The sequence below is a fragment of the Panthera pardus genome, unplaced genomic scaffold, assembly GCF_024362965.1.
Source record: "Panthera pardus isolate Hobbes unplaced genomic scaffold, ASM2436296v1 HiC_scaffold_26, whole genome shotgun sequence".
Lineage (NCBI taxonomy): Eukaryota > Metazoa > Chordata > Mammalia > Carnivora > Felidae > Panthera > Panthera pardus.
The window spans coordinates 40434309-40458915 of NW_026526832.1; the positions used below are offsets into that span (position 1 = coordinate 40434309).

At 54.1% G+C, this 24607-nt stretch overlaps 1 protein-coding gene across 2 annotated transcripts in view; it reads right to left on the reverse strand.

The window, feature by feature from the left end:
* Nucleotides 1-24607, reverse strand: part of SNTG2 (syntrophin gamma 2) — a 180448-nt gene that overhangs the window by 113174 nt on the left and 42667 nt on the right. Inside the window, exons 2-4 of one of the 2 annotated variants that reach the window (XM_053891208.1) lie at nt 16422-16559; nt 8149-8205; nt 8003-8060 (exon numbers count right to left, since the gene is read on the reverse strand). In XM_053891208.1, coding sequence (XP_053747183.1) covers nt 8003-8060; nt 8149-8205; nt 16422-16559 — 253 coding nt within the window. Of the gene's footprint in view, nt 1-8002; nt 8061-8148; nt 8206-9641; nt 10901-16421; nt 16560-24607 lie in introns of those variants that run through there. The other variant, XM_019435837.2, reaches the window with a different exon arrangement.

Below are 24607 nucleotides of genomic sequence, written 5' to 3' on the forward strand. Positions count from 1 at the left end.
GGGCGGAGGCTGCGCCGCAGCAGCGGGAGGAACCCGTCGGGGTGACAGCGGGGTGACGGCCGCCAGCCGTCCAGCGCCTCCCTGTGCTCGCTCTCTGCACGCGGCACGAAGCTCCGCGCTTCATTTCTGCCACATCGAGAGGCTCCCTGTGAACGTCGTTCTCTGCGGAGACGCTCTTCTCCCCCTTAATCCGGCACAGTGCGAAGCGGGTAATCGAAGAGCAGCTTCCGTGACCGACCCCGGAGAGAGGAGCCACGCTGCTTTCGCTTTTCCAAAAGCGTAAATGTTCTCAAGGTCTGTGTGCGACTCCACACACGCACAACCACGGTGGCGCTGGCGCGTCTGCGACGCGGGCAGGCGAGGGGGTGGGGTCTGCACCCCAAGAAGGGTGGGGGAAGCCCGGCGAGGCAGAGCTGCCGTGGGAACGAGGCTGAGGCACGACGCGCGGGGTCAGTGGGTGACCAAGGCCAGCCACACGCAAAGGGCTGAATTTCTGCCCGGCGTTTACGGTTTTGTGACCGGACCGGGTCGCTGGCTACTCCTGGGCAAGGACACAGAAGCGCCACACAGAGAATTAAGCATCAAGTTCAAAGGATGCGGCCACACTCACCACACCTGCATGCTCAGCGTGAACACAACAGCCACGCAGAACTCCTTGCTGGCTCTGGACACCTCCCTCCACCTCCTGCCACCTACGGCTGGTTCAGGTTTTTCTTTTTAATTTTTTTTTTTTTTTGAGAGACAGAGCATGAGCAGGGGAGGGGCAGACACAGAGGGAGACACAGAACCCCAAGCAGGCTCCAGGCTCTGAACCGTCAGCACAGAGCCCGACGCGGGGCTCGAACTCACACACCGCGAGATCATGACCTGAGCCGAAGCCGGACGCTCAACCGACTGAGCCACCCAGGCGCCCCACTGGTTCAGGTTTTTAAGTGGAATTCTGGGTGATGACAGCACTCAGCCACCCTGAGGGACCCGCACTTCCGCATCCTGGGCAGGTGTGGGCAGGTGTGGACGGGTGGGCCTGGGGAGGTGCACTCAACACCGCCAGGGAGTAGACACGCAGGAGCGCACCCGAGACTGATCTCAGGCAGAGCTGCGTCCCCGCACAACGGGCTGGCTCAGCTCCGAGCACACAACACAACTCCACGTGACACACCTCTATGCTGCGAGAGGAAAACCAAACATGTCCCCACCCCCCGGTTCTGAGCAATTTCTGTGGGGCGTCTATTACCTACCAGGTGTGGGCCCAAACTAGGAAGACACCCTCGCCTGCTAAATACCTCGCTCCTCACTGGCGGGATCAACAGGGCAGCTTGAGCTGCACGAGACTGCGATGCCCTCTCTGCAGCCCCGGACTCGAGAAACCAGGGTCGGGCCCCGTCAGCACCGCACGCGGCAGAGGCCGCTGGTCAGCCTGCGGCTCCCACGGGATGTGCTGCTGTCCTCAAGAAAAGAGTGAACGCCCCTCACCGCGCCCACCGACAGAGGGTCTGTGGTGCCCCTGGCGGCCTCTGGGGTAACCCGGGGACCCGGCTGGTCCAGCTGCCCCGCCTCTCCTGTGAAATCTTAGCGCACCCGCTGCGCAGGCCCGACTTCCGGTGCCCGGCCAGAACGCCACGCTGATCACTTCACAGCAAGGAGAGCAAAGCCCAACCAGGACGAATGACCTCCTCAGGTTAGCTCCGAGTCTCCGGGGCCAGCTCTCCTCGAAGGGCATCCTACGCCCACCACCCACGGAGCCCCAGAGTCGTGCGGTTTGCTCACGTCCTTCAGACGGGGCCGAGCACAGCTGACCCTGAGTGGTAACTGGCAACCGCGAATCCGCTCTACACCACACCTTCCGAGGCAGTTACCTTCAGCTTACGAAGCTTGATCTCTTGTTGGTTACGGCCGCGTTCTGGGCACGCGCACGCGCACGTATCCGTAACTCTACACAGAACAGGCTCACATATGCACACGCGTGTACGCACGCAAACAGTGCAACTTCCATGTATGTACTCGAGTACCGATCTAGTTTTCCTGCAGGCTGAGGTCCTGTGCTCCACACCTCCACGTCTCGGGGTCTGGAAAGGAACCAGCACCCAGGATGCACTTAGGAAATGCAGAAAGTTGTAAGGAGAGGGCAGGAGGACCGGACAGAGGGGAGGGGCATCCGCGGATCTGCAGAAGGGCGGCACTGGACCCTAGTGTCCTGGGTCTAGGGTTCTTCACTATTTCCACTGACCCCTGTATTCCTCTGTGTGATCATTAAATAATAAGTAGATAAAAGGCCACAAGTGTACGGGCGCTTTCTGTTTGAGACGTTTCTTCCCAAGGTAAATGCAGCATCAGTTTCAGACACTGAAATCACAAGAGACTTAAGGAACACGTACTCGCTAGTCATCACTAACCAGAAGTTTAACTGCTATGAAATGCTGGCGTTTTGTCACTTAAGGAAGGAAAACCCTACTACATTATTTCTAAGATTTTTTTTCCAGTTGGTAACCACTTATGGCTTGTTAATTATTAACAAACGGAGTCGTAAGTCACAGTTGTAGTTAAAGCCACGTATTTTAGGAAATTTGTGTGTGAAACATAATACAGTAAATTAGGGAACATTTCCGTGCGAATCCGGAGCCTCTAGAAGGAAGTGTTTTCTAGCTCACCGTTAAGAGGCCCGACAGCTGCCGTACCTGCTCTCCTTGTCTCCACTTCCTCGAACATCCCTGCCCCCCAGACCTCATCCGCCAGCGGGAAAGGGCTCCTCGGCAGCTACGGATTCCACTCTTGGCGCAGACGCAAGCACACAGGCTGGAGGCCAGCTACGAGCTTCAGCAGCAGAAGAACACAAGAAAAGCAGCACGAGAAAGTGGGATATAGCTGGAAAGGGTCCAAGGAAAAGAGCCCAATGGTGTGGCCCAAAAGAAGGATTCATCAAGGTTTAAAGAGCAGAGCTAACGTACACACGAGGCCCTTTGTGTCCAAGGAAAGGAAGCTGCCGAAGGCACCGTTGTTGACAAAATGCAAGCGCCCCCCCCCATACTTGCGCAGCCCCGAGTCCCCTCCCCCACGACAGGTGCACGTGCTCACACTGCTTCGGAGAGCCCGGCGTCTCCTCCCGGCGAGAGGAGGCCCTGCGCGCCCCTGAACTCGGGCTGAAGAGAGCTGACCGAAAGACATGCCGTGAGCCCATTCCCTCGGCCTTTCCGAGGGCGACTTGGCTGCAGTCCCAGTCAGTGGGGGGGGACGATGCCGGAAAGCATTCTCCTTGCGGGAAAAGACGGCCCTTCCCGGAGGTGGCCTTCGCCAACTCTCTTCTGCCCCACCTGGAAAGAGGGTTACTGCCTCGAAAGGCAGCCATTCTGTAAACGTGGAACAGGTAACGAGGCGAAGCCCACGCTGGTAGGGACGACTCCGTGGAAGGACAGGGAGATGCCGGGGCCTGGACCGCTGGCTTCTTGTGGAGTCAGAAAAGCAGACCCTATCCCTTCAGGCCACTGGACATTTAGGCTATTTCACAGCCAAAGACACCCCTACCTGGATGCGAATCCACGGATTTTCAGGGCAATTTCTCACGACGACCTCAGAGACTCACCACGTGGGCCACACCCTGGCTTTTCCGTTTGCCAGCCGTGTGTCTCTGGACAGTCTCTTTAGCGTACTTGTGCCTCAGCGTTCTCACTGCACCACGACGGTGGTCACGAGAGTCCCTCTCTGATAGGGTGCTGGATGCCCAGACACGGAAAGCATTAAGTAAAATTCATATTTTTCTTTGCAGTACGATCCGCTCCTGCCATTATTTATCTGTGTCCCTGTGGGTGACCTGGCTTCCCCAGCATGAGGCACACTCCAGGAGGGCAGGAAGTAGGTGTGTCTTCACTGCCCCCAGAAGCGAGGGGGAGCTCAGTGTAGCAGCAGGTCCCCGAGAGTGAGCGAGAGCCTGTGATCTTACAAGCCAAGTGAGCTGCCCCTGTTCACGAGGTTTGAAGTTACCAAACAGAAATTTCTAATAATAACTTGAAGGGCTTCAGGAATTGAAGGAATATTAAATGTCCAAGGAAAGATACTTTTAAGACTGTACTTACTAGGTGTATAGTATTAATAAATATCCCCAAGCAAAATAAACACTTGTACCTTTTCCTCATGATGTGAGCAGACATCACGGACTCACCGGGCCTCTGAGCTCAGAGCCTCAGCCTGGCTGGAGGCCGCGGGGCACCGCGGTCTGCCAGGGTCCCTCCCAGGAGGCCTGGGCACCGGGGTGTGCGGGGAGAGCCTCTGGGTGCGTCCTGCGCCCCAGAGGGACTTCATGCGCTCGCAGGAGGTGGGAAAGCTCTTCCTGAAGAATTAAAGGAGCCAGAGGGTAACCCGGCCCCTCGGCCTCCGGACCCCTCTCAGGCCCCCTCCTTTCACACCCCAGGTGCTCAGGCAGCCGCTCCTCCCCATGGAGGTTAAGTTCTTAGAAAATCACCCTAATTCAAATGCTTCTTTTGCTCTAATTCCCCGACCCGTTCCGAGCACCCTTAAGCATGCACCTGCCACGGGGCGTGGATCCCCACCCCCACCCGCATTTCCAGCATCTGCTGATCCCCGTGTCCGCTGTGTCATGTTACCAAATGCCGTCAGATGCTGCTGAAGCTAAAGACACAGAGACTCCAGCAGGAGTCCCCGGGGTGTCTCTGTAAAATCGCGCCTGGGCTCCCCTTCAAAGCACCTGAGAGGCTGGCGGCTGCCCCCACGTTCACCAAGACGTCCAAGAGCGCGGTCCCTCTTGCTCACTTCCCGCAGCAGCCGGGTGGTGGCTCTTTAACGTGAACAGACGTTATAATGCTGCGTTTGGAAAGTCCGCAAACCACCTTCTCGCTGGTAAATACAACCCGAGCTCCATCCTTGGACTTCAGGCCCCGAACACCCGGCCACCTGCCTCTTCCGGCGTGTCTCCACCTCTTCCAGCAAAACGACGCCTGTGTCTCCACCTCTTCCGGCGTGACGACCACCGTGTCTCCGCCTCTTCCGGCCTGACGACCACCATGCCTCCTCCTCTCCACGTGCACCACGCTCCCGCCGAGGCGACCCGGGCCACACTCTTCCGTTTCTCGCCAATATCTGCTGAACATCACCCGCAGGAGGACTTTCCCAGACCACGTCGCACAAAACCCTCCCTCACGTCCGTCATCACACGGCCTAGTTTCCTACACAGCGGAACCTATGTTCGCGGCCTGAACATACCTTACGTATCTTGTTGCCTGACGATTTTGATGTGATGGCGGGCTCATCACCGCTGAATGCCCAGAACAGAGACTCTTCCAAAGACGTGATTTGTTGAACGTGGCTGCACAAATGCACAGATGAACGACAGCCTGAGCTGACATTCCCCTTTGACCTTACAGTTTATAGCCGCCTCGCTCCTGAATGTGGAGCCAGGTGCACATCACGTTCCCAGTGGGACCGAGGCTGCAGACGATCCCTCAACATCTAGGCCTTCCTTGTGGGCAAGTGACACCTTCCACATCAGGGAGGTACCCAGGCCATGTGGGGGTGCGGCCTTCTCACCAGGGCCAGTCAGTGTCCCCCTTCCCACCACTCACCTGGAGTCTCCCGTCTCCAGGAGCCAATCCTGACTTGACTGCTGGACTGGGAACCAGTTCACGGGTGTGCTGGCTGCCATGTGTGTCTCCAGGTCGCCTGGACCCGGGGCTCCAGCACACGGGGCCCCACACTTTCACCCAACACCAGAGGCACACGACAGCTGGGCACAGATTTCCAGCAGCCAAGGGCGTCCCTGCCCGTAAAACAATGATCCTGTGCCATACTCTGAGGTGAGTGGCGTTACGCCGAGCCTGGGTCTCTAAAAGCTCACAGTCGGTTGAACATTTATGCAGACTTTACAAAGAGCTCAGGGTGTGGGATATGCACTCGGTGAAAAGGGAAGCAACAGGTCTGGAACACAGGCCGACAGCAGTAGGGTGGGGGCAACCGTCTTCGTGTCTGAGAAGAGGCCTGAGCTACTGAGGCCGACTGAGGCAGGACCGCACTGATGGAGTGCAGGGACAGGTGACCCAGTGGATGGGGACAGGGCCCTGGCTCTCAGCTCACCGGCCACCGATGCCGGGATGGAGGCAGCCTGAGAAGACAGGAAGCTTCTTTGACCCCTGCAGGGACTCTGCTCAGGAGGCACCCACACATTCTGGCTGCAGGACCAGTAGGAAGTGGGGGAATCTACTGGCCCAGCTGCCTCGGGGGCCCCGGCTCAGAGACAGGAGGACTGGGGTGACCGGCCACCTTTCTCAAAACTACAGCCTCGATTCACGGTGGCGCTCTCTGCACATGGCCTTCACCTGTTTGTCCCTCCACAGAGAATGGAGGTTTTCCCTCTAATCGAAGCATAAAAGCTTTTTCTGATTTTTATCTGCTGGTTAATCCTCCTTCCTCTCCTCTGACACACTCATATCCACAAATGAAAACCTACACTAGTAGAAAAGACGTTTGCAACATCACAGAAACACACCGAGCTGTCCTCCTTCCGTCACCAATCAGCCCACCCCGTGTGCCACATGGCACAGAAGGAACCAGACAGATGGCCCAGTCCAGGTAGGGACAGTCCCTTGCACAGACGCACTAGGTTCTGGAAGCATCTAGGCTCCACAGTATCACCGGAAGTACAACAGGAACGCTCCAGTCTGGAGGGACGACGGTTTTGACATCTTTGAAAACGTCAACAAGAGTGACCCACGTGATGCACAGACCAGTGCAGCTCTCCTGCTACCTACAGATTTCATCAAAACCACACTTCCTACAGAACCAAAATCCTCTCGTGTTAGGAAGGCGTATGCAAGGAGAGCCACGCACTGGCCGCAATTCACAAGCTGGTCTCCTCGGAGGCCCTGAGTCTCAGCCTCGGTCCTGATGAAACACTACCCACCTGTTGTAACCTCGCTCAACAAGGGGAGAAACGTGTGTTGTCGAGCCGATGACTCAATGTCCTTCGGGCGGAAATGGTCTTTTTGCAGATGCAAATGTGTGGTTAAAATCGCTCTTCTCTGCACGAATGAGTCAAGGTTGTTGTGGGGAATTCACATTCCATGTAGACACGGGACTCCAGCCACAGGTCCACGCCACAGCCCCTGCGCACACACACCTGCGGAGCACGCGGTGGTGGGGTCCCAGGCCGAGGCCGCCTCTCCCGCAACCACAGGGCTGCCATGTGCTCTGACACGGGGCTGGGGCTGCGGTCGGGGAGAAGGAGGGGACACGTTTCCACTGTTCAAGAGCCCAGTCTGCGTGGGTGACTCACCCCTGCTCTGTTTTCACCGCCTCGGACCCCTTCCCCCACACGGGTTGCTGCCTCCCCTCCTCCTCCAGCAGGGGGACAAACGGCCCCTGAGCCTCAGGGGGACCAGCACCCACAGGCAGAGTGGAGGCGGCCGCACGGAGGGCCTGCTGGGACACCGGACTGGTCCCTGCCATCTAACTACGTGACTGTACTACAACCATCTCCCACCACTCAGCACTGGATGGTGCGGCCACAAACCGCACATCCACTCCCCCTCCCGCTCCCGGTGACCTGAGTCAGCGGCAGCTGCGGGGCGACCATCGCCCCCCCCCCCCAAGCCTGACACCGTCCAACCGCGTCCCCGACGGCCATCCCAGCCTCCCCACCAAGCCGCTCCCAGAGGGCGGGACGCGATTTTTGTCACAGACCTCCATGAGCATCATGACTGCCGACGCCAGGACCATGTGTCCTCGGGCATCACACTGCTAAGAAAACCCTGTGGTCTGGCCCTGAACGTGTCTCCAGAGGCTGCCCTGATGGCCACAGGGGAAGCAGTATCTCTCTTAAGGGCTCGCGGCCTCAGAGGACATGAAAAAGGCAGAGCCGTGTCAGGGGTAACGTAGGGGCAACAACAAAACAAGACGGCCGCCAAACGACCCAGCACACAAACAGGTGCTTATTTTTATCGTTTCCAGTAACACATTATCTCACAAACTGCCGTGGGCATACATGTCCTGGCCGCGTTACCTGCATGGCCTCTGAATATCTTTGATATGACGACAGGGACCCTGTGCTCGGCGCCTCCCTGGAAGACAGGCAGAGAGAAGGTTCCGTCACGATCAGCACAGACACGCGCTCAGAAAGAAGGTCGCGTGGGAGGAATGCGTTCCTACCTTTACGCTCAGGCCCAAGCCGCCAACGGGCTGTCTGCGCAGCGTAACGGTTCTGTGCTTTAAAAAATTTTAGAAAACAAAGCAAGTTTAGGTTAAAATGCATGATCAGAGAGTGAATGCAAAATGCAGACATACGTTCATTTAAAGTTAAGTAACTCTTTAAAATACACCTGCAGAGTGACACACGTTCACTTCCTGTCTGTAGTGTTACCTTGAGGAGCAGAGACCTGGATTAAAAACAGACACACAAGATCCAGGCCCTATTACAGCCGTTATTTAAACCCAAGGTGAATTCCTGCAAGCTGGCCGATCTTCCGGATCTTTCTCAAGGATCACAGTCCCCAGGAAATGGTCGTGCTCTCCCGATCTCAACCCGCCTTCGAATCCGTTCTTGCCACCAGTCCCCAGCCTGGCTCCCTCCCCTGCTGCCTCTCCACCTGGCACAACCGCCTTCAGGCCCAGGCCCGTTCTCAGGTAGTCAGAGCTGACCCCTGAATGATGACCATCTCCCGGTCCTTGGCCCACGGGGCCCAACCACGCGTGAAGGCGCCAGGGGTGGCAACGAGCTGGAAGTGCAGCGGTGCCCGGAACCAGCGAGGCCTCCAAACCGCATACACGTTCAATCCCCAGCTCCTGTTCTGCTTGGTCTAAACTGACCAATCGTTAACCAACTGCACCAGATCTGAGGGTGGAAGACAGGGGCCTGGGGTGGGAGGAAGGGGAGGGCCAGGCGCATCTGTGGCTCAGAAAGATCCCGTGGGAACAACGGCAATGACCCATGTTCTCTGCTCTGGAAGCGGAAGCATAGATGCTTTCAGACCAAACGGTGCTTGCAGAGCGCCGTGAGCAGGGACAGGCCATCAGGGGGCCGTGGAGAGCCGTGAGCAGGGACAGGCCATCAGGAGTGTGCTCACGGAGCGCCGTGAGCAGGGACAGGCCGTCAGGGGGCTGTGGAGAGCCGTGAGCAGGGACAGGCCATCAGGAGTGTGCTCGCGGAGCGCCGTGAGCGGGGACAGGCCATCAGGAGTGTGCTCGCGGAGCGCCGTGAGCGGGGACAGGCCATCAGGAGTGTGCTCGCGGAGCGCCGTGAGCGGGGACAGGCCATCAGGAGTGTGCTCGCGGAGCGCCGTGAGCAGGGACAGGCCGTCAGGGGGCCGTGGAGAGCCGTGAGCAGGGACAGGCCATCAGGAGTGTGCTCGCGGAGCACCGTGAGCGGGGACAGGCCATCAGGAGTGTGCTCGCGGAGCGCCGTGAGCGGGGACAGGCCATCAGGAGTGTGCTCGCGGAGCGCCGTGAGCAGGAACAGGCCATCGGGGGGGCCATGTGGGCTCCTGCCCAAGCCGAGCATGCCAGCCGCCAGCAATGGGCCACAGGGACTGCAGGGCCGAGGGGGAAGCCAGTGTTTACAACGTGTCTCTTGCACAACGTGTAAAATCCAAGAGTGACTCCATTCTCAGGAGTGAATTCATCATAAGAAACCAGAGCCAACGTACCTCCTTTAGCGCATGCATGGGAATCCGCTACCCGTGTGGATATTAACGGCAACACTGTGTTCTGAGTGTCCTGTGGCTGCAGCATCTTCAGCTGGTGGCCGTTTGTATCATCACACGCAGAGAGAGAGCCGCGGGTCGGGGACGCTGGCTTCAGGGTAATGGATCACACTGTCTCCATGTCCCGCACTGCCCGCGAGGGGGTGACGGTGAAGAGCAGGCCCAGCTCACGCCCGTTGACAGACTCGCGGGGGCTCCTTCCGGGCCTTTCCAAGTACTTAGCTGAACGCTGGAAGCACGTCTCATCCCTGCCAAGGGCAGACACACTCGGGACGTAAATCCCACGGTGCGTGGGGGTCTTCTGTCCGCAAAGTCTGGAGTCAGCTAGCGACTCAGCGGGAAAGGCGGAGGGGACAGTTACCGGCTGCCTCATCATTCAGCCTGAGTCCCTGCCGCGTGTGTGGCGACACCCAACGTGCCTCTGCGGGGAATATTCTAACCAAAGCCCAGAAAATAGGGTCATGTGATTCCACACCAGCCAGCAATCTCCACCGCACGGAATTTGTCAAACATTCAATCGTGTTTTCCAACTTTCGCCATTAATGCGACCATTTGAACCTCACGGAGAGCAAGTGGATGGATATATTTTAGAGAAAATATGTTTGGAAAAGTGCCAAGTGTGTTTCTGTTGCGACAGACTTTGCCAAATGACACTGTAAATCAGTCATTTTATTCACATACCGATCTCAGGAGGAAACTTCAAATAAAACTTCAGAAAATGATCACCTGAGACAAAACAGGTTAATGCACACCAAAAATCTGGACTAATAGTCCCAACAGGTGAAAGCAGAAAAAATTTATGCAATGAGCCCCTTTACCATTTGTTCAGGAGAACTTGAAGTGACTGTTATCTGTTATTAATCCAGAACACTATTTATTCAAGTGCTCTATGCAATCTGGTAAAATTTCCTTTTGGAGCAAATGCACCCTGGTCACTTAACCCTGTGAGAAATTGAGTTTCTGCGTCTGGAAAGCAAGGATGACACTGTGTGTCCCACACAGAAAGTTGCTGTGGACTGAACTGTTCCCCTCAAGTCCCTACGTGGAAGTCCGGTCCCTGTGTGACTACATTTGGAGGTAGAGTGAGGTTGGAGGGGTCACAGGCTGGGCCCCAGACCATGGGACTGCTGTCCCCACAGGAGCAGGAAGAGGGGGACCCCAGAGCCCTCTCTGCATGTGCTCAGAGGAAAGCCTGCGGAGGGCACGGTTTTCCAAACTAAAAGAGGGCACCTGACCATCTGCGTGGTTCTGCGTGGGCAGCCTGGGCCCACGAAGACAGCCAGCGGAGAGAATTATGGGAAACCAGCAAGCGTCACAGAAACATCAGGATGTCAAGTCTCGTCATGAAAAACCTCTTCTTTCTGCTCTTCTAAACTCCCTCGCTGGAGCTTGTAAGAATCTCGCATTCAAAGCCGGGAGAAGGTTCTGCCAACCTGTGTTCTCACAACTGAAGATCATATAACTACCTAGGTTCTAACACGATTGTAGCATTGTCGTATTTAACGATTTTGTTTTTCAAAACAAGATTTGTAAAAGTTAGTGGATGGTTAAAACGAATAGGAAACACAACTTGTACAGCTTTTAGCTGAAAACGTCCACACAGCAACCCAGCTGAGGCCCCTCCTGTGTCCTGATGCTTCACGAACTCACAGCCAGGCCACGGACACAAGTTTCGAAAGCCCTTCTCTCAGCAGATGTGCAGACGGAAACTAGTGCTCTCAAAAGGCACCTTCTAATTCAACCAAAGCGGTCCTCTCTGACAAGCTCGCTCAGTGCACAACCGTGGGGCCAGTACCTCATCCATCGAGCCACGTTCTCCCCTTCTTTTCAGGGTTGGGGTGCGCTCACTTCCCAGAGCAATGAATTATGAATTCATTCAGATGTGAAGAGACTTGGGAGGACCAAGTTTGGAAATCTAAGGTAACTCTTCAATAAATTCTTTTCCAACCGAAGCCAGCTGCGCTTTTCACAAACATAAGAGATAAGGACCTTAAGAAAATATTCTGGGGGCGCCTGGGTGGCGCAGTCGGTTAAGCGTCCGACTTCAGCCGGGTCACGATCTCACGGTCCGTGAGTTCGAGCCCCGCGTCAGGCTCTGGGCTGATGGCTCAGAGCCTGGAGCCTGTTTCCGATTCTGTGTCTCCCTCTCTCTCTGTCCCTCCCCCGTTCATGCTCTGTCTCTCTCTGTCCCAAAAAAATAAAAAAATAAAAAAATAAAATAAACGTTGAAAAGAAAATATTCTGCTTTATCACTAATTCCAAACTATGTTTTGACATTTACCTACTGCAGATTTATGGACCCAGAGAATTGAAAGCAAAAGGGAACCACAGAAAGGATATAAATGTAGGTGGATAAAAGCAGTAATAATGCATTTATTTTATCACAAACGAGCAATGATAGAATTGTGGGCATTGAGTATAGAATTTATCAGACATAGCTAGGACTTTGGCAGGCGTCATGATAACAAATTCATCCGTCTTGGGGAGTTTAGTACAAGTTTAATTCTTTATTCCAAACTAAAATATCAGTTTGTTGCTATTCCTCACGGCACTTGTTACGTGAGAAATAAACTTACTTTTTGAAAATGACTTTAACAAGTTCACTACCCACCTCCTCACGCCCAGCTCCCCCCACTCCTGTGACGTCTTTCGGTCTCACAGCCTGAGTTTTGCATCTAATACATTGTTTAGCTGGTGCACAGATATTCCGATGCCGGGTGTGTTTTCATCTTTATCTCAAGACAGCCCCTCTACTCAGGTCTGCTGGGTCACTTTTCGTGTCTTGTCCTTGTGCCACCTCCGTAGCCTCCTGTGCCAGAGGCGTGCTACAAACCTGGTTGTTGCCGAGCCTAAGGTCCCCGAAGGTCAACGTCTGTTTTATTTCTGCCATCTGTTGCTTACAGTGGTTTAAAGTTCAGTCATGAAGGACGTGACTTTATGGTGGTTTCAAGTTCACTCATGAAGGACGTGACTTTCCAGCACTCCTGCTCCAAGCAGGGGAGAAAGTCAGCTGTCCTCTGACCTCTGGGCCCCGGGACTGCCTCCTGAGGTCTCATGCAGATGCAGCCAGGTCGTGGCAGGTGGGCCGACGCCAGCCCCAGGGGCCGGGAGCCTCCGCTCACGCCAGCTTGGCAGCCCCCGCCAGAACCGGGGATCCGTGTGCGAGAGCGTCCCCGGGTCACACCCTCACAGAGGAGCAGCTGAGACACTGCCCTGACCCCATGACTAACTCCAGGAGCTTAGCTGGGTCGCTCTGAATCTTAGCGTCCCAAATAGTAACACGAGGACACAGAATCCACTGAAGTACGTGCCAGCCGCAAATTCGCCGGGACTCAAGGTAGCGAATACGATATAAATTTATTAAAATGTTCTCTTCATGCAGACCTTCCCAACCACATTAATTTAAGCCACAAGCATAAACTTACAAGTAGAGAAATGCAACGTGTCACGTGTACAGGGATGACTGTAAAATAAAATGATGTACACAAAACCCTGAAACACGAGAAAAAGCTAGGTCTCTCACGCTATATGCACTCCCTCTCCTTAGGAGATAATGGGAAAATCCCAGGATTTGAAATTTGCAAAACGCCACGTTGATCTCAACGGGAAGAAATATGAATGAAACAAGAATTTTCTGGTTTTAAATTCCAGTGTTGAACCGGCAGATTTAAAAAATCCTCTGGTTTTATGGAAGAGTCAGTGCAGTCCTGTCCTCCATCTTTTGTGATAAAAATAACACCCATCGTGAACTGACATTGCAGCGATTGCTTCGGCAGGGTCACGTCCACCCGTTCCCGTGTCTCGGACGCGCGCAATCCAGAAAGTGCGGCCGGAGGCGGGGAGCCCCCCGCAGAGTCCGCCTGCGGGGTCGGGGGAGCCGGTTCCCGCCACCGCGCGGCTGGATCACCAAGCACGCGGCACGCGCACTTCGCCCCAAGGTCAGAGCGCGAAAGGCGGCAACGGTCACCAGCACCATTTCCTGGGAAGAAAACGGACGTCGAGGACGAGAACTCCATGGGCCTGCTGCACGTGCGGCTGCAGAACGACCCCGACTTCAGGTGTTCAGGGCGGTCCCGGCCCCCGGGGCGGAGTCACCCACGGCAGGTACGTGACGTCAGGTACGTGACGTGTCCAGGACGGTCCCGGCCCCCGGGGGCGGAGTCACACACGACAGCAATGACGTTTAATGGTAGTTTTAAGTCTTGTGGTCCTACCGATAAGCTAGTTTCTGCTGGAATTTAGTATCTATACTGTGTGCCCAGTAAATAGGTGTCGCACCGAATCTGACACGTAAGTGTCACGTCCTGGCCACAGAGGCTCGGGGTTCGGCGACGTGTAAAACCCCGACTTGTTTCTTCTGTTGACGCACCGTGGACTGACTAGACCTTCCACTCCTGCCCTTCGGAATAAGCTTCAAGGGAATAATCGTCCTCGGCCAGGTGCGGCCTCCTTGGAAACGTCCAGTTCCACAGGCGCGGTGAGAGCTCCCCCAGAGGTGTTCTGGAGCCCATTCCAAAATCAGCTGTGACCTTTGTTAAAAATAGTCTTCTCGGTCTCCAGGCACACGATGTATTCTCAGGCAAGACAGCTGTTATTTTTATAACCAACTGAAGAATGCAATGCTTCAGCCCTCCAGCAAACTAATGGGGCTGCACCCAGTCTGCTCTGTGGCTGGGATACAGGAGTCTGATCTCAGGTTGCTGACTGTTTCCCCCGGAACCGCCCCCCAAACCATCCAGCACAGGGACACGTGTTTCTTCACCAGAACATCCACGATTTTGTAGGAGGAGAAGCAGGGAACCCACAGAGAACACTGGAAGTGCGGCCGGCAGACACAGTGGTCACAGACCCAAGCCCCGTGTGCCCCCCACCCACTCTCCAGAGCGGGCGAGTTAAGGTCTGTACTGTGGCCGTTCACAGCCCTCAGTGAATCACTGGAAATTATAAACATAAACTGACAGGTCCGAACACACACTCATTTATCCTAGGAAGGAACTGATCACTTTCATCAAGGACTTAACCTTAGGCCAAGAATCTGACATTATGAATAAAGAATGTAATTTATTTTTCCTGGACAACTGAGCACAGAAACACTGAATGTTTTTATTATAAGTTGTCAGGGATTCTCTACAGATTATAAAGTCACTCTGAAGAAGGATAATTTTTTAAGCAGTTCCAAACTCTTTGCTAACCCTCTGCTCCCCAGTCCCATGCCACCAAGTACTCAGAACAGGTAGAGGACAGAAGGGGACAGTAGGTTAAATGAGGGGTTAGTGCCTGGGCTGCAGGAAGGTGGACCCCAACGTCCAACCCGACCCTCGATTCAAGGGAGGAACAGCGGAAGGAACTGTCCTCCACCCCCATCACAGTCGCCTCACCTGTCCTGGATGGCAGGGAGCATCCGGAACAGGGGCAGTGACCTGAGAAAGGTGGGGCACAGAGGGACACTTCCAGTGGAAGGCACGAGCACTTCCGTTCTCAGGGCCACGTGTGTGTATGACTCACACAGGAGCCCGGCATCGCTTCCGTGCGGGGGCACGTCGGGCTCTCCCAGGGAAGACATCACATTGGCAGCATCTGCATCTACCGGGAAACGCCGATTTGAGAGAAATGGCCAGTTTACTTCATTTCCAATCAAAGGTCATGAGGACCCAGGCAATTGTGAACGTAAGAGCCCGCACTCTCCCAACAGCCCTCCCTGGACTGGGGAAAAGGAATGACCTGGGGTATTATCAAATGCACAGAAAAAACTTATTTTCAGCTACATGATTCCTTGAGCCTCTCTGTTTTTGTAGCTCCTGGGTGGGAGCATTCAAAGGACAGAGCAGTGAGACGTAGATTGTATATGCATAGATTTATATATTTCCAATTATGAGTCCAGCAGAAGGAAAACAGGAAATTGGCTACAGTTTTAATATAGCACACTTAATACAGTATACTGTATATTAAATATATCGTGTGAAGCATACTATATATTAAATATATCATGGACAGTATACTGTATGTTAAACATATTGCATACAGTATGCTATATATTAAAATATCATTTACAGCATACTGTGTATTAAATATACCATATACAGTATGCTGTGTATTAAATGTATCACGCACAGTATAGCGCATATTAAAATACATCATGTACAGTATACTGCATATTAAATATACCACATAGGGTAGCCCTGTTTGAGTTAAACTGAAACAAAACCAGCCAAAATTATTCTTCCTCATCTTTATTCGACATTTTATTGCCTCTAATCAGTAAGTTTCTTGCCTTAAGAAAAGTTCATTTGTAAGAGACTGAAGCCAAAAGTGGCAGGAGTGCCTGTTTATGTCCCCAGACGCCAGGGACAGAGCTGACGCCAGGCACCAGAAAGTGGCCGCTGCACATGGTTCTAGACAGAGACCTCCCGGCTGAGGTTTCCGCCAGCAGACGACCTCTCACACTATGTCCTTCCATTTCCAATGAGGTTGTGTCACGTTCCATCCCGTGGTGCGTGGGGCCATTTTCACATAAAGGTCCTTAAGGGAAACCCATCAGCAAAGGAATGGCGGGAGTCAGGGAGACAGTAAAGGGGTCCACCTGGAACCTGATGTCTGGGGACAGTTAATGGGGGAGGGGCTCTTCCTCAGCAAACAGCCCGAAGGCAACAGGAAAGCGGCCTCACCCAGTTAGGCCTTCCCAGCGCGTCCACGCGACGCCCGGCGGCGGCGCAGGGCACTTACATGTGCGCCGTGGCTGCTCCCGCGGACACAGACCACGTCCTGTTTCTGAATCGTGAGGACCTCTCTCGTCAGCTTCAGGCGGACGTCGCAGGGGCTTCCAGACCCTTCGTGGTGCAGCAGGGCGAGGCCGGTTCTGGTCTGAGGGGGCAAAGCGGAAACGGGCCAAGGGCGTGAGCGCCACAACAGGACCACGGCCCCTCGCCCAGCAGCCCATGGGACCCGCCTGCACTGAGCACACAGGGCAGCACATCTGCCTCCCATCTGACCAGGGCTCCGGCGACTGGCCTAACACACGGGAAGGCTAAGTTTTGAATAACCGTTGCCGAACAGTTTTACAGGATTTGAGTAAATATGTTTTTAAAAGAAAACTGGCCAGGATTTTCTTCAAAATATTGAAGTATTATCAGTATTTTACTTAAAGCAATTTTTTCTGCCTTTAGAAAGGCTTTTCTACTTTCACCAAAGCTGTTGAAATGAAAACCATGCCTTTAGAAAGATTCAGATAACACTTGGATGAAGATTTGTTGGAGTAGGAAATGTTGAAAATCATCATTAAACGGACACCGACTTCCTCGGAAGTACCAGGCAGGGCCCGTGCGCCAGGCTCCTCCAGGGCGGCCTCTGCTTCCGTGGGAGCCCGGGGACGAGGGGGGGCTTCCTTCTGACACCAGACAAAGCAGTCAGAAAACGGAAGCAGCGGTCAGGAGGGAATCTAAGTAAAGAAGATGGCGTGCCAGGCCTCGTCCGCAGAGGAGAAGGGGGAAGTCGGAAAGACGTCTCTGGATAAATGAGGGGGCCTCCCGGTGCGTGAAAATCGCGGTCGACCGGGTGCCCCCAGCCGGGCCCCGGCGGTCGGGCCTCAGGTGCGAGCAGGCTGGCATTTCCGTCCTGTCGAGCGGCAGGGGCCGCGTGCGGGGCGCTACCCGCGCGGCCCCGGGCGGTCACCCTGCGCGCCAGGAAGGAGGGCGGGGGAGGCAGGAGGATGACTGGCGAGGTGGCAGGCGCTGCACCCTCAGGCCAGGGCCACGTGGATGGGCCCGCGAGAGGGAGGCCCAGCGAGGTGTGAAGGATGACGCCGTGGTGCCGGGGCAGCTCCAGGCCACTAAACGTGGCTGCTCGGGAAGGACCGGGCGCCCACAGAGCACCAGTGCCCGCACCGGTCTCCCCTGAGACCACGCCTGAATCTGTGTGGGGTGCGGTCTGAGCCTCAGGGTTTTAGAAGCTTGCCAGATGCTTCTATTAACGGGAGAGTCCGGGGAGGAAGGGCTCAGAGCAAGGGGGAACGGCGTCCGGAACGCTCCCTGGAAACGCAGACCCTTGGCCCACAGACCCTCCCACCCAAACAGAACCTGCGCTTCCCCCCACCCCAGGTGACGCCGGCGCGGAGGAAGCCGCGTCCTGCCGGGTTAGACTGCGCGACAGTACCGCCCACCCGCACTCCCGGCACCGCCGCGCTCACCCACGACCACGCCGACGCACTCGCGCAAGGCTGCCGTCCACACAAACAGCTGCGCCACAGACAGCCCGTTCAAAACTCTGCTTGACTTAGAAAGTACACAAACAGGAGCCGTAAGGGCGTCTGCAAACCCGTCGGGCGTCTGGACGCGCTCGGCCTACACGCACCCCGTCTGCCAGCTGCCCGGGCCGGAGCCGACGTGGCTCCGTCACACGTGGCCGCCGGGGCCGAGCGCTGCACGGAGGTGTCTGCACAGGGCTGGCCCCCACACCCACGCTCCGGAACCCGGGAACCCGGGAACCCAGCCGTGGTTCTCTTCCTCTCCTGGCCTCAGCAGGTGGCTGAGAAGCAGGCACCAGGGTCGCCAAGCCTTTGCGGGTGAGCAGGACAACCCCGACCATCACCAGTCCCACCGGACAGGGAAAGCGCCCACTGACCCGCTCTCCCTCCGACCTCCTGGCGCCCCGCCTGGCGGGCGGGCGGGCACACGGGCTCCCCAGAATCCTTCACTAGAGACGTGCCCACAGCCAGGAGCGTCCCCTGGCCAGCTGTGGGTACCACGTGGCATCAGGACCGTCTGCTCTCACTCTGCGGCTGGAGCAGCAGGGGCTGGAGGAACGTGTGCAACTTAAACACGTCCCTGTAGAAAGACACCTGTGTGACCTGCTGTCGGTCATGTGACTTTGGGTGCGTTATTGCACTTCTACGCAAGACTAGGTCTTCGTGGCCGCTGCGTGTGTTTATAATGACGACAACTTTATTCACTCTGACAGAATGACACTGTCCACTCTCAGACCAACACGGGAGTGCGGAGACGACACGCACACGAGATGACTCAAACACGGCAAAGCGCCACCTGATTTAGCAGGACCCGTTCTGAACTCTCTCTTGCCGGAACGTTCTTGCTGGACCTAACTTATTGTTCCTTCACTTACTCTTGGGAAGGTGCTGCCCGAGAGTGACCACGTCTGTGAAACCTTCAGGGGCCTGTGGATGTCGGATGAAGCCGCTTCCCACGTGCCTGGGCCGCTACTGTGTTAACTCCGCTAATTACAACAGCCCTGTCCTCCCTTCCGTGGAGGCAAGATGCCCACTCTCAGCAGTACTGAGCTCAAACCTCTCGAAGTGCAGGGGATTCCCCCACACTATAAATTCCACGGCTTGTTCTCCTGGTATGAAGGTTCGAAAAATGCTGCTAAAATCTCTCACCCAACCACCGTTCCTTCTTCTTTCACATTTCCCAGAAGTGTGTTCTTTTATGGGACTTCACTTCGTACATTTAAGCCAAAAACGTCAGGGGGGAGAGCCATCACCGAAGCTCACAGGGTCACCGTGCGTCACAGGCTGGGCAGCGCCATCTCACACGGGGCAACTTCTCTGGTTCCATCCTAAGCGGCAGATGTGACGTCCACCTAAGGGAGCCCTGATCTGTCTGCATCGCTCCTGCGACAGTGTGACTGGACGTGACCGTACGTGGCGGCCCCTCCCTCCTTCCCCCAGACACGTGGACGGAGAGCTGGGAAGGCGTCAGCGCCTTCCTGGAGGCCCCCTCCCCTCCACCTGCCACAGGCCCTTGGCTTCTCCTCTGCTCTCCTGCTGGCTCGTTGACGCTCTCCCACTCTCCACCCACAGTCGCCCAAGGGCCTCTATGCGGACACCCTGCCTGTCCCCTCACACCCACCTGGCCAATGCCTAACCCCCAATTCCTCCCTTGTCCACAGCCCTCCGAGAGGCGTCTTACCCGACGGCCTGACCGCGGGGCCGATGGCCTGCCCCCCGCTACCTGGTGGGCCAGATGCTGGAGGAACGCAGACCTCCCAGCGAAGCATCCTGACGCGGAGGGATCGATAAACCACTTTCTGGCCTTGGTGATGGACCTTACTTTTCTTCATCGTGACCAGCGCCTGCTGATTTAGGGCAGGATTTCAGTGAGAACACAGGTCAGTCTCACTGACGGGCCAGGCGAGTTGTAGGAAGCAGATGGGAAGACAGGGCGATGGCTTCCCACTTGCACGGGAGACGCTCAGGCTATTTTAACGTCCTTCTCGCACATCTTGGCGTGCGTGTGTGCTCAGCTTGCGAGAAAGTCACGCAGTCTTCATGCAGGGATGGGCCTTTACGGTATCGCTTTTTCATTAACATTTATAAACCCTACACACGTTTGCTAAACTGGCCAAGTATGACTCAAAGAAGTCTTTCTTCAGGTTAATTATAAAACGTGCGTGCTTCTGTTCTGTTTAAGTACGTCTGTTACTAGGAACACCTCATGAGGGGAAGGCATTGGCAAAGGCACTGACGTCACTATGTATCATTACATATTCTCCAAACCGAGGGTGAAGCCCCACGGGGGGAGAGTTAGTAGATTGTCGTGTTGTGTTCCACTCGCTGCCCTCAGAACCACCAGCAGCACATACAGACAAGAAGCTTCCCGTTCAAGGGAAAAAAGAAATGGGACCAGCTGCAGATCAGAGGCAGGACACAGTATTTCAGGACCCTGTGAAATGCAGCAAAATGAGGAAAGAGTCTGACCACCGATGCAGAACTCCTCACACTTGCGAAGACACACGTTTCTCCAAACGAGAGTGCACATTCCTGAAGGGTAATTTAATGATGCTCTATTTAGAACGACAGACCTGAGGATCGTAGGCCAAAAACAATGCAGATTCAATACCGTCAAGATACGCTGCTGTTGCTGTGGGGTTTCGGAGAAAGCGGATGTCCGTAACCTGGACGACAGGAGAGAGCCAGCCAGCCCGGCTCGGAGGGGATGCGTGTTGAGGAGGAAAGCGACATGAGCGTACTTAGAATAAAGTCCATGACGAAATGTGTTAAAGTCAAGTGAAGCAGTGAGGGTGTCCACCGAATCCCACAGACGTGTGCAGGCAGGCAGGGGACGAAAATCACACGAGAGCTCACCAGCACGTAACTGATGTCTGCGGAGCGGAGAATGGACCGAAGGAGCGGGAGCGACAGTCCTCCTAATCACAGAGAAGTGTCCGGAAAACTCAAATCCACCCACCAGGAGGACACAGCTGGACCTGTGGGGACTCACTTGTCTTGGTAAACAATCAACCCCAAAGCACAGAAGGAAGCCATACAATTAGGGTTTTTGTCTTCTTATAATTTACGGGAACGGATATGTCTGCTAAAGAATCTTCACCTTGGCTAAAAACCCTGAAATGCTGAGTAGCTTTTTGTCTGTGCTGTAATGGGTATGTTTTATTTTCTCCATTAGGCTTTTCATGCTCAAACTGTGTCATTTTTGACAAGAAATAGGTTTAAAGTACAGGTTTCACGCCACTGCACACCCCCAGGCTGGCTGTCATCAGAACGTGGAAAGGAGCGGTGTTGGTGAGGCTCGGCACATGAGGACCCCTACGTGCCTTCGGAAGAGCCTGGTGCTTCCTCCCGGTGATTAAACATGGAATGCCCACACCGGCCGCCAAATCCACTCCCACGTACAGACCCAGAGAGTCAAACACGTATCCGCACAAAAACGTGTCCCCAAGTGTCCACAGCAGTGTCCCTCAGAACAGGCAAAACAACCCAAATGCCCACCAGGTGATGTGTGGCTACACACGTGTCCTACCCCGAAGGTGGAATCACATTAACGACAGAAATGGAGTTCCGGCACACGGAGCGCCGTGGCCGAACCCTGACTGCTTGGTGAGAGAGAGCAATCAGCCATGGATAACACCATGACCCCGTGTCCACAGAAGGCCCAGGGAAGATCCACAGAGCACAGACTAGCGGATGCAGGGGTGGGGGCCAGGGGCGTGTGCAAGGGCCAGTCGGGACACGACGTTTCCTTCCGGGGGATAAAAATGTCTGGCACAGCTCCGCAAGAAGTGAACCACCGACCTGTATGCTTTGAGTGCAGGCCTTGCGGTCTGTGAACATCTCAACGAGCCCTTGTACACAAAATGTATTTCAGGTTTTCTGAGTAAGATGGCAAGTTTGATCTCAGCCCCGACCCACTGAATTGACAGATAAGTTATTGGTGACATAACCCTACCAATGATTAAGAGAATGCACGGGGCACCTGGGGACTCAGCTGGTTAAGCTCCCGACTCTTGATTCCGGCTCAGGTCATGGTCTCGCGGGTCATGGGATGGAGTCTCGAGCTGGGCTCTGGGCTGACGGCTCAGAGCCTCTTTGGGGTTCTCTCTCTCCCTCTCTCTCTGCTCCTCGCCCATGCTCGCTCTCTCGCTCTCCCTCTCTCAAAACCAAAAACAGAAACCAAAAAACCTGAAGAAGAGAGAATGGAGGCGCTCGTACACCATAAACCACGTGAAACAGCTTCTACACGACAACGCCGAAAAATCATGTGGGTCCTGTGCAGCCATCGTCATGCCGTCTGGGAATGAAGGGGAGACCCTTAAAGGCAGCAGCTGTATATACAGGTATTTTTGCACATCCTGTATTTACACGAAGTGTGGGCCGAGGCAGACACGAACAGAAGCCACGTGCCACGGGTCAGGGAGGAGACGATGTGTGGCAGGCGCCCTGCGGGAACGCGCCAGGGTCCCACGTGTGGACAGGGTGCCGCCGGGCGGCTCCAGCTCAGGACACCCTAAGTCGTGGCCCCCAAGCACGTGGGCTCCCTGCCTCGAGGAGCAGCGTGCAGGGGTGTGCAGAACCCAAGGGCGGATGGCAGCATGACCAGGGTGGCGAGAGAAAGCTGTGCCCACCCGGCCATCAGCCGCTCTGACCTGGCCGATTCTCGCTCGCCCGTGCCCACGGACCAGGAACGGCAGGCTTACCTGGCAGGCAGGCGGGCGACACCAGACAGCCGCACCCACACAGGGGTGTCTGCGACTCACAACAGCCTTTCCTGTACTGGTTCGCTGGTCTGCAGCGCGTCAAAGCGAACCACCGTCCGTATTTGCCTACCGCTGAGAAGTGGGAAACTCGGTGGGAAGAGCAGGGCTGAGTCAGTGTGTATTTTAAGAATATACAGTTGCTAACAATATAGGGATCAGCTGGAAAAACCAGAGGGAAGTTACGCCAAATAAAATTACTGCAGGAAACGAGACAGTGTATTAAATTTTCAGTTCGATGTCTGCAACGCCACTTGAGAAGATAATAGCGTCTATAAGCCAAAGTAGAGAAGACTGAATGAAATAACCCGATGGAGAAACGATGCCAAGTTAAAGCCACAGCAGGCAGCGGCCTGCATCTGCACTGTAGGTGACAATTTTCGGTAAAAATTAAATTGTCAAAACTCAAGCAGACTTGGAGACAATGAACAGACTCACAATTTTGTCAACACCATCTTTTTTTTTTTTTAAAGTTTTTTTTTTTTTTTAATGTTTGTTTATTTTTGAGACAGAGAGAGACAGAGCATGAACGGGGAGGGGCAGAGAGAGAGGGAGACACAGAATCGGAAGCAGGCTCCAGGCTCTGAGCCATCAGCCCAGAGCTCGACGCGGGGCTCGAACTCACGGACCGCGAGATCGTGACCTGAGCCGAAGTCGGACGCTTAACCGACTGCGCCACCCAGGCACCCCAACACCATCTTTATAAATGATCCAAAGCTCAGATGGTTATGAGCACATCCTTTGAAACTTTCAAGGAAAGAAATCCTATGCTGTGTGAAGTATTCCCAAGTATAGGAAAGAGGGAATGACTCCCACCACATCCGACAGAAAAATTAAAAAACCTGACAAAGAAAAAGAACAAAAATAAATGAAGAACAAAGTCTCACTTTGGAATAAAAATGGACCGTCTTCGGCACTCTGATAATAGAATTCAAGAACAGAACAAAAGAATAATATTGCAACTACACAGAAATAGTTACATGTCCACAAAATAATATCCTAATGATCGTAAGTAACAAATCACCTAAGTAAACCAGAAGGAAAAATCTTATGATCTTGTTAACAGATATCAGAAAGTTATTATAAAACACTTCAATTATCATCACTACCATCTAATGTTCTGAAAAAACAGAGCTAAATTAGTAAGGCAGTAAATAGAAATATGGTGTTTAATGACTGGAAAAGGAGAAGAAAAAATTATCATCATTGTCAGACAATGCAATTGTTTATCTTGCAAAAAAAACAGATCTCCCCCACACAGAACGGAAATAGTTGTTTCAAGTTTAAAAGCTCTTCACGTGAAATCTGCAGACAATAAAATAAAGACAAGAAATAAACTGAAGACACACAAAAATATACAAAAAAAGTTGAAAAGGACAGTGATGTATAAACTAGGGAAATCTGAACTCCCCAAAGGGGATCAATCCAATTTAAACCAATTTATGAAAAAAAAAAACCCAGATTTTCCAGCAACAATAAAAACATGACAACAAAACACTGATAAAAGGAACAATAAATCAAGAAGATACAACAACCAAGACCACACACATACGCGGCAAATATTTAAGATAAAAAAACCCAATAACCAAATATTGCAGATAAACAAAATTAAAGCGGCAGCTGGAGATTTGGGCACACCTGCCTGCCCATCTGCCATTAGAATAAAAGGAAAATAGGCAAAGGTACAGAAGATGTGAAACATGATTATGAATCTGAAAGAAACAGCCATGAATTTAAAAAGTTCTTTGTTTAAAAAGCTCAGTCAGTTGAGCATCCAACTTCAGCTCAGGTCATGATCTCACAGTTTGTGAGTTCGAGCCCCGTGAGTTCACCCCCGTGAGTTCGAGCCCTGAGTTCGTGCTGATAGCTCAGAGCCTGGAGCCTGCTTTGGATTCTGTGTCTCCCTCTCT